Below are 10,589 nucleotides of genomic sequence, written 5' to 3'. Positions count from 1 at the left end.
TTTCCTCATTGAAACGATTATTCAACTCTTGAAGCTGCATATCTAGGACATTATAAAATAATTCAATGCGGTAATGATGCACGTTTGTGATACCTTGAGCCTTAAGTTGTGATCGCCCTTGAATAAAAAACTTGTCATCCATATTAGGAACATCAATGTCATGATTGGCACAAAAAGAATAAACTTTGCTTAATAAAGTCTCCCATCTATTATCCCTCATCAATTGTAAAGCTTGCTTACATGCTTCAACCAAATTCATAGCATTTACAATATCTTGATCTTTTCTTTGTAATGCTTGAGAAAGTTCATTTGTAAATCCAAGTATATCTTTCATAAAAAATAGACTAAACACAAAGTCAAATGATTGCATAAATTTAAATATGTTTTTTTGCATGAAATCTTTGCTCAGAGTTTGACCCATCTTTTGCCACAATTTCAAGAACATCGATAATGGATTAAAACATCAAGATTATCCTCATTAACGTAACATAATGTGAGCCCCAATGCGTATCACTGGCATGTTGTAGATTAGTCTCTTGATTGAGACCTTTCCCACTTGAAAGTTCACCATTAGAAAGAGCTTCAATAACTTTACAAGCTTGCTTATCTTTAAGAAGATTGCAACGCTTTGACGAAGCACCGAAAATATTAACCACAATCGCCACAATATTAAAAAGATCATTAACATCATCATGGTTCTTTGCCAAAGCCACAAGAGCCAACTGGAGTTGATGGGCAAAATAATGAATATAATAAGCACATCTATTCTCTTTCAAAACCAATGTCTTCAAACCATTAAATTCTCCTTGCATATTACTAGCTCCATCATAACCTTGTCCTCGTAGTCTAGAAAAATTCAACCCATGCCTTGAAAAGAAATTATCTAGTGTTGCCTTGAGTGAGAGAGTTGTGGTACTAGTAACATGTTCAACACCTAGAAAACACTCCACAACAAGTCCATTCTTGTTAATATAACGTAAGACAATAGTCATTTGTTCCTTCCTAGAGATATCTCGAGATTTATCAATCATTATAGTGAATAATGAATCTCCTAAATCTCTAATGATAGCACTTACAGTTTCATTTGAAGCAGCACTTAAAATGTCTTTTCGAATCTCAAGTGATGTCAATTTGAGATTATCAGGAGCATTCTTGAAAGCAATAGCATTGTAATCTTCATTATGATTAGCAAGAAATTATAGAAGCTCGAGAAAATTCCCTTGGTTGCTTGAATCATAGGATTCATCATGACCACGAAATGCAAGTCCTTGCCTTAGAAGAAAATGAATACAGTCAACTGTAGCATTTAAACGAGTTCGATACTTTGTTCATGCTTGAGAAGAATGTCGATAAAAAAGGTCTGAATATGTTGGTCTTGATTCAATAATGTTTCACACATTCTTCGAGCTTGGTTATGAGCACTATTAGAACCTCCAACATGAATATTCAATTTTTCTTTCTTTTTCCAATTTGAAAACTCTTGACCAACAGAGCAATCACCACCCCCTTTATCACCATTTGGCTTAAAAAGATAGCAATAAAGACAAAACGTAGCATCTTTGGCTATGCTATATTCCAACCATTGTTCAAATTCACTAAACCAAGAAACAACAAAACGTCTTGAAAATCCACCAAAATACCTAGAAGGAAACTCATGGCCCTTAGGTTGACAAGGACCCCTTTCCAAATATATTATTTGAATTTGATCTTGAATATTAGGATCATAATCTGAAATTTGGGGTCTTAAGCCTGGATCCGTAAGAAGATCTCACAAATCAACATCCACATTTTTACTTGAATCACCAATATTTTCCTCTTGTTCAAATGATGAGATCATTGTTGACTTTCTTTTGAAATATCTCTCCATATATTTCAAAACAATAATATATTATTACTTGATAGAGAAAAATGCAACAAAATAAGCTATGTACCCAGTAAAACCAAACAATAACAATAATCTATGTATACAATAATAATTATTAAGATAAGTGAAATTACAACTACTACAAAAATTTATAAAGCTAATAAGTTAAAGTATTCTAACAATACATACACATCACAACTCACAAGTATATCTCTTTCCTTTTCTAATTTGTAAGTACTTTAACAAAAATTAAATTAAAGTAATAGAAATTGAATTGAAATAGATCTTAATGCAATATTTTTTTAAAAGATATCTTACATTATACACATTGGCTAAAATTCAATTGATATGTGTAAAAAATCTATTCAAATAACCAAACACTTGTACAATTAAGTCCACTTTTTCATAACACTTGTAAAATAATTAAAATTAACTCCCGTTTGAATCAAACACTTTTTTATAACAAATATAAAAATGGGTAAAATAATGTCGTCCCAAGAATGAAGAACCCATCTTCTCCATAGAAAAAACAACACAAAATTGCCATTGGCCAACTCGAAAATCCATTTGAATCAAACACTTTTATATAACAAAGATAAAAATGGGTAAAACAATATGGTCTCAAGAACTCATCTTCTCCATATAAAAAAAAAAAACACAAATTCGGCTATAATGGTAAAACAATGTGGTCCCAAAGCCAACTCCAAAATTCATTTGAATCAAACACTTTTATATAACAAAGATAAAAATGGGTAAAACAATATGGTCTCAAGAACTCATCTTCTCCATATAAAAAAAAAAAACACAAATTCGGCTATAATGGTAAAACAATGTGGTCCCAAAGCCAACTCCAAAATTCATTTGAATCAAACACTTTTATATAACATAGATAAAAATTAGTAAAACAATGTGGTCCCAAGAACTCATCTTCTCCATGTAAAAAACAAAAAAAGGGCAATATGGAATGGGTAAAACAATGTAGTCCCAAGGCCAACTCCAAAATAAGTTTAAAAACTATCTTCTTACTTCCTCTAACTTCAGTATATTACAAATAAATAAAAAAATGGATGCAATTTGTGGTCCCAATGACAATTTCATCTTCCTAAATCCTAATCTATAATTTAATCTTAAACTTTTAAAATATAATAATACAAACATAAAATGTATTACTTGAAAAATTGAAGAAAAAAGGGACTTGTTGGCTTGATAGGAGGAGAAAATTACACTTGTGTGGATAAGGCCTTAAAGGAAAAGAATTGGCTTTATAGGTTATTGAAGAGAAAGAAGACGTCTGAGGGAAGGAGAATGATGGATTTACTTTTAGCAGGAGAACAAAGGGTTTACTTTTAGTTTCACAACCCCCAAAACAAAAAAGTGTAATTTATTGGGTATAAATATATAATGCAGCTTTTTGGTATTTTAATTTTATATAGGGGTACATTAGTAAAAAAATAGCAAAAAACTTTCGAAGTCAGGTGAGGTTCAACTGACCCTCCTTGACACAACCCCCCCCCCCCCCCCCCCCCCCCCTCCGCCCCTGCTAACAGCATGCCATTTTCTCTACCCAAAAGGGAGTTAATGGTGATGCACCTAGTGTACTTATGTAAAATGGCTTATGAAGTTTAAAGTTATTTTAATTATTTATTGTCTATGATCCTAAGATATTAATAACATGTCATTTTCTCTGCCTAAAGGGGAGTTAATGGTGATGCATTGAGAATCCCTATGAAAAACAGCTTATAATATTTTTTTTTAAAGCTATTTTAATTATTTGTTGCTTGTAATATTGAACTGTTGCATCATTTTTTTTAGTGTTGGAATCAAGATAATGAGTCAGCCCTGAGAATGTTCCATAAGTCATGTTATTGATAAGGAAATTTCATAATTCCCATGTTCTCTAATTTATTATTATTATTGTTTTATATATGTGTGAATAGTTGTATATTTGTGGGAATATGATTAAAGTGAATTCGTGTGTATGTTGTTAAGTACATGAATTTCATGTTTGAAGGTGTTGGTACAAAATTTTGCACCAACCAGTGAGATCCGTCGACCTTGCCGAGATCAGAATCTATGTGTGCGTGACTAGTGATAATCAGCGATGAATATGAATGAAATGAACTAAAAACAAAGAGATTTTTAAAGTGGTTCGGCCAGGTTAACAACCTACGTCCACTGTGTTTTTGTATTTGTTGTGAGAGCTAACAATGCAATTCTTATATGAAATTCATGACCCCCTTCTCATTGCCTGAGAGGAGTTTATATACAAGATTTGTACAAAGGAAGCAACAAAATTCAGGGGATTAGAACTAATTTGAATCATAAATCCAATATCCTCGCGATTGGGCGCTGTGATTGCGCAGTGATCACTGTTGATCTAGTCATTCCTGCAATATCTGGGATTTGAAGTAATCTGGGATTGATTGAATGATTCCTTGAATTGTTCGCGACTAGCTTATGCTGGGTCGAGCTATAGTTCGATGAGCTTATGCTAGGTCAATCAATCGTAGTTGTTGAGCTCATTCTGAATCGAGCTATATCCTCGAGTTGGCCCGAGCTTGGCAGAAAAACCACACACAACGTCTGCCCCCTAGTATTCGATGCTTGTTTTGGGCTTCAAAGACTATTGCTCGATTTGATGCCAATGATAAGAGCTTGAAAATACACATTTATTTAGTGGTTTTTGGGGATTAATTGTGGGAAATTAGGCTTAATTTGGTAAAGTTGCTTAATATTTTCATAATTACCTTTAACAGGATCACGAGTGTTTTTGAGTGTTTTTCAGGTTACTAGTGCTTAAATGTTATGCTCGGATGAAGAATCATGTTAGCAATGGAATGAGTGATGAGTGGAAACAAACGGATCAAGAATCGGAGTTGAATTGAAGAAGTTATGGAAGTTGAAGTAAAGAGAAGATTCTAGATTACGTTTCAGCTTGTGCATGCCTCGGTATTTTGAGAATATCTTGGGGTGTAGAAATTTTATTAAGACGATTCTTAGACCGTTGGAAACATGATTCCAAGGGCTACATTTCATATGTTTACAACTTTTTCAAATTCCATTGTTATCAAATCTAAATATCAACATCTCTGAAGAACAGTGGAATGATATGGGAAGAAGGGTAGCAGCTACTATGCTGCGGCACACTTTTTCCAGTAGCTATTGTGCTGCATTATAGTGCCGTGGCATAGTCACGGAAGTTACTAACTTGTTATCCATTTTTAGGTAGGAGAATAGGGTTAAGGGTTCTAAATCAAAGAGAATTAAGGAAAAACAAAACCCTGACCCTTGTGGGATATAAATAGAAGTCTTTTAGTATTATTTGGGGGATTCTTTGGTGAGAAGAAAGGGAGAAAAAATCTGCAAAGAAGAGAAGTAACAGAAGTTCTGGAGCTTTGATTCACAATATAGAGAAGTTTTCCCTGTTCTTTTCTTATAAACTCATGATGAATGTTTTAATAAACATGGTTGCTTCTTTCATGTTTATTATGAACTAATTTTATTCTCTAGGGCTAAGATGTAGCCCAATCTCTTGATTATTATTGATCTTTGATTGTTAATTTTTATTAAGAATTCTTCCTAAGTTTCACTATTATACCTAATGCTTTTGATTCTTAAGGGCCCAAGAATTGAATGAACTAATGGACTAAGTTGCGATCGAGAGATGATAATTAGTTGGTCTACGGTAGTAAAACCATAAGTTGAGCAAACGCTAGAGATAGGTTACCGCGACTTGTGAGATTTTGGTAAACTCCATAGAGCATAATGATCTCCAATTACTTAAATCTGATTAGAGATAATTCGGGCTAGTAATTAGGGTTTAATTTGATAATTGTTCGAGAGAAAGTTATTAGAAATTTAGGGAGTTTGACCTGTAGAAAGAGCTTAATAAAATTAGCATAAGAGATCGATACATATGAATAAGAGTTGGTGTGAAGTCTATGCCCTAGGTCTAGTCATCTTGTTTTTACCCAAACGTTTATTTTAATTGTTCTCGATTCAGTTTTCTTTTTAAATTCAATTGTTAATTTAGTTTAGGTTGTCCTTGATAAAATTTGGATTGATCAAATAGTAATAGGATAGTTTAATTGATAATTGATAATAGTAATTCCCTTGGGTTCGATATTCGTATTTTATATACTTTGTTACTTGCACGATTTCGTACACTTGCGAAAATCAACAAGAAGTTTTTGGCGCCTTTGCCGGGGAGTTATATTTTTTCAATATCATTACGAACTATTTAGTTGCTAGTTTGATTTGTTTTATCTTTGTTTTGAAGTTAATTTTATTTATTTATTTTTATTATTAGTTTTGTTTCGCTTATTTTGTCGTGTGTTTTTGTTTTAGATCCTGGAGAGCTTACGTTCAAGAGGTGGTGGTGATCTTAATCCACTAGATTTTGAGATTGAGAGAACCGCTAAATAGTTGAGGAAAGAAAAGAGGCAAGCTGAATCTAAAAAATCAATGGCTAACACATGAATTGTCAATCCTAATATGGGAAATCAAGAGAATAAGAATAAGGATACCTTAGGAGGAAATGAAATGGGTGGAGCAGCAGTGGTTCAGAGAGCATTGAAGGACTACTCTAGTCCTACTATTAATGGGTGTTATTTAGCATCAGGAGACCACCCGTTCAAGCGAATAATTTTGAGATTAAGCCAGCAATTATTGGAATGATTCAATAGTCGGTCCAATACGCTGGGTTACCTAATGATGACCCCAGCTTGCATATCGCAAATTTTCTAGAGTTATGCGACACATTCATGCATAATGGAGTATCCGATGACGCAATTAGGCTAAGGCTTTTCCCATTCTCTCTTCGGGATAAAGCCAAGGCTTGGTTGATTTCTCTGCCATCTGGGAGCATCACAACCTGGAACGAGTTAGCTCAAGCATTCCTCAGTAAATATTTTCCACCTGCCAAGTCTGCCAAACTGAGGAGTGAGATTACTAACTTTTACCAATAAGATTCAGAGTCATTGTATGAAGCATGGGAAATGTATAAGGATCTCTTGCGGAGGTTCCCTCACCATGGTTTACCACTCTGGTCGCAAGTGCAAACATTCTACCAAGGGTTGCTACCAACTATTCAAGCTATGATTGATGCTACAAGTGAGGGAGCCTTGAACAATAAAAAGCCAGAGGACACATACAATCTGATTGAGGTGATGGTGAACAATAACTATATGAGGACTCTAGAGAGAATTTCAATAAGGAAATCAGTGGGAGTGCACGAATTTGACAGTTACAGTGCATTGGCTGCTCAACTTTCGAACATCCAGAAGCAATTAGGTAATGTGTTAAAAGTAAATGCAATTGAATCTTCTTCTCTAATATGTGACCTTTGTGCAGGAAATCATTCATCAAAGGATTGCCAAGAAGGGAACCCGTTTGCTCAGCCTGAATAAGCCAATTACGTCAATAATTTCCAAAGGGGACAAGGGAATCTATATTCCAATACATGTAATCTAGCATGGAGGAAACACTCAAACTTATCATGGAGCAACAACAATGAACAAAAACAAGCTCCTGTTTTTCAACCTCAAGAGCTAAAATCTAGTTTAGAGAATGTGTTGACCAAGTTCATTGAAGAGACAAGCAAGAGGTTTAAGAAGACAGACGTCCTGGTTCAAAATCAATCAGCCTCTATTCAGAACCTTGAGACTCAAATTGGGCAAATCCACAATATTTTAGCGGGAAGAGTTTAAGGGACATTGCCAATCGATACAGAGAAGAATCCGAAGGAGAGAGTTAATGTTATCATACTGAGAAGTGGTGAGGAGTTGAAGGAGGTAAGGAAGGAAGACGAAACAAAGGAAAATCTCGAAGAAGAAAAAGAGGGCACAAGAGAAAAAAATGTCAAAAATGCCCAAGCTTTGACAAACAATGACTCGACACTCCCGTATCCTCACAGAGTGCAAAAACAGAGATTGGATAAGCAATTTTGTAAGTTTATGGACATTTTTAGAACTTTACATATTAACATTCTTTTTGTAGATATGTTAGAGCAAATGTCGAAGTATGCGAAGTTTCTGAAGGAGATTATCACCAAAAAGAGGAGATTTGAAGAACATGAGACAGTGATGCTTACGGAAAAGTACAGCGCATTGTTATTGAAGAAATTACCACAAAAGCTCAGAGATCCAGAGGGTTTCACAATTCCTTGCACAATAGGTAATGTTCATTTTGATAAAGTTTTATGTGACCTAGGGGCTAGTGTTAATCTCATGCCATTTTCGATTTATAAGAAACTAGGCCTAGGGGAAGTAAAACCAACCACAGTCCATCTTCAACTAGCTGATAGGTCTATAAAATACTCGAGGGGAGTAGTAGAAGATATATTGATCAAGGTAGATAAGTTGATTTTCCTAGTGGACTTTATTGTTCTTGACATAGAAGAAAATCGGGAAGTACCTCTAATTCTAGGAAGACCCTTTCTAGCTACGGGTAAAACTTTAATAGATGTTCACCAGGGGAAGCTAATCTTAAGAGTGGAGGATGAACAAGTAGAGTTTAATGTATTTGATGCCATGAAGTACCCATCTGAGGGCAATACTTGTTTTGAAATTAGTGTCCTTGATAATGTCATTGCCAAAACCATGGAAGAAAATTACCCCAGCTTCCCTTTAGAGAATTGTCTAGTTCATGCAAGAACAAATGAAGATGAAGTGGATGGAGAAGAGTTGAAAGGGTGTTTAAGTTTCTTAAACTCTCTACCATCAATGACATCCTCGCCCACTAAGAAGTTATTTGAGATTAATGCAATAGAAAGTCACTCCAATTCATCAATAAAGGAGCCTCCGAAACTCGAACTTAAATAACTTCCATCTCACTTGAGGTATGCATTTTTAGAAGATTCAAAGTTTTATCCTGTTATTATTAATGCTTCTTTGAGTGATGTAGAGGAGGAAAGGCTATTAAGGGTGCTACGTGTTAGGAAACGGCCCATATACGCAGCGGAAAACAAAATCATAATAACAAGGATCGTTCCCATTGAGCCAAGATCAAAGGTACAATTTTACAGTTTATGTTAAAATAGAAATCTGCAGAAATTAATCATGAGTTTAGAAAAACATACGCACGTTTGGAGGCTCCTCCAAATTTGTCAATGAACGTTTTGCTACCGACCCAAGTGTAGGATCGAACTTATGAAGTCTACACGAAGACAATCACAAAGAACTAAGGAGGGATTTGCTAGATCCTCCTTAGCTTTAAGATAAAGAAGAAAAATCAATGAAATTGATTTTAGGCAAAAATGGATTCTGCTGTGGGAGAGGAAATGGGGTTGCTGTGTTTGTGTTTTTCAAAGAAAAATAAACTAATGAAAAATCACACACACTTTTACAATTACCTTTTCTTTTATAGTGTTACTTTAATGCCCTATTCCCATATGGAATAGGCTTGGGCTCCAACCCAACACCCCATGATACCAAACACTCCCAATTAGATATTTTATTTTTTATTTCATCATTATCTCAATTAAAATCAATTAATATATATTTAATCTATATATTAACATTTAATAATAATGATGATTTAATTAAATATATGTGAACACATATTTAAACGTAATTTCACTTATTTAATTCTTATAATAAATTAAATAAAGGCTAAGACCTCAGCAAATTTAATTGCACTGTGAAATTACCAAAATACCCTTTCGCCTTAAAAAGACAAAAACGCCCTTCTTTTTTACTGAGTCTTAAATTATCTTCTATGTGTGTGACCCATAGGCTCCTCATCATACCAGCAGTGTATAGTATCGCGATTAACACCAATTAATCATCTTACTAATACACAAACGAAGATTGGCCCCTAGCAAGGCATCATGGCCACCTGATAGATTCAGATTCAGCAAAGTAGCTACCTGTCAACGATATGATTACCGTACAATTCGATCCTTTCATCATTAGTTATCTCAACGAGACGAAGGCATAAAAATAGTGTCAACCTTTGGTTACTCTCGATATTATGTATTTAGTTTTTGGACCAATGACATGTATTATAATCCGAATAGAGCAATGACTCAATCCCACTATGGCCACAGTTTTAGTGTCATTGCCATACATTGAATTACTCCGTGAGATAACTTCTCTTGTACCCGACAGTGATGAATCCTCTGTCAATCCACCATAGTCTTGATAAACTCCTTGATGCAGCTAATCACCACCGTATTGACAGCTCTGAATAGAACTACATTAGACTAGTGTCAAACTGCACCAATCGGTGCACAAGGCGCTCCGGTGATCTCAAGTCTAAGGATCACATGTACCACCATTCATTAGAGGATTTGTTCCATAGACACTGGGGTTAACATCCATATGGAATCCTCTGGTGGGTCAGTCCAGTGAACTTGCTGCGGTGTATTCGCCTACAGCAAGCACCCATGTGTTGCACCAAGTTATCACCAAACAACCTTGACAAGTGAGATCAATCACTGCCTTTCGATGGGGTCGTTCAACACTATAATAACCTTACCATATTATTTGTGCCCTTACTTCAGAATAATATTGGGGCTACGGACGTTTCTAGAATGGCCCCCATATGTGCTCATAGGGTTCTCACTATCAAGATTTGAAACACTTGATGCCTTCGTCACGGTTCTACCATTCTAAGGACATATATCAATACATATTGCAATAATAATGATTTATGCGATATAGAATAAAATGCCTTTTATTGATTAATGAACATTATTACAAAGAGTCAATTCTACAATAATTGA

General features: G+C 34.8%; 2 protein-coding genes and 1 non-coding gene across 3 annotated transcripts; 1 reads left to right on the top strand and 2 right to left on the bottom strand.

The window, feature by feature from the left end:
- Positions 1 to 455: 455 nt before the first annotated feature.
- On the bottom strand, positions 456 to 1,837 carry LOC116117080 (zinc finger MYM-type protein 1-like). Its single transcript, XM_031403110.1, has 3 exons — positions 1,773 to 1,837; positions 1,432 to 1,568; positions 456 to 1,174 (listed from the first exon to the last, which is right to left on the bottom strand). Exons 1-3 carry the CDS (start codon positions 1,835 to 1,837, stop codon positions 456 to 458), a joined length of 921 nt encoding a protein of 306 aa, XP_031258970.1.
- Positions 1,838 to 6,795: 4,958 nt separating this feature from the next.
- On the bottom strand, positions 6,796 to 6,902 carry LOC116117090. The gene has a single exon (XR_004125916.1). It is a non-coding gene; the product is annotated as a small nucleolar RNA R71 (small nucleolar RNA).
- Positions 6,903 to 7,875: 973 nt separating this feature from the next.
- Positions 7,876 to 8,685, top strand: LOC116117079. Its single transcript, XM_031403109.1, has one exon. The coding sequence runs from the start codon at positions 7,876 to 7,878 to the stop codon at positions 8,683 to 8,685; it is 810 nt and encodes a 269-aa protein (XP_031258969.1).
- Positions 8,686 to 10,589: the final 1,904 nt, after the last annotated feature.

Source organism: Pistacia vera, unplaced genomic scaffold (assembly GCF_008641045.1).
Source record: "Pistacia vera cultivar Batoury unplaced genomic scaffold, PisVer_v2 Contig798, whole genome shotgun sequence".
Taxonomy (NCBI): Eukaryota; Viridiplantae; Streptophyta; class Magnoliopsida; order Sapindales; family Anacardiaceae; genus Pistacia; species Pistacia vera.
The sequence above is the reverse complement of the archived record's forward strand: the minus strand, read 5'-3'. Positions and strand labels throughout refer to the sequence as shown.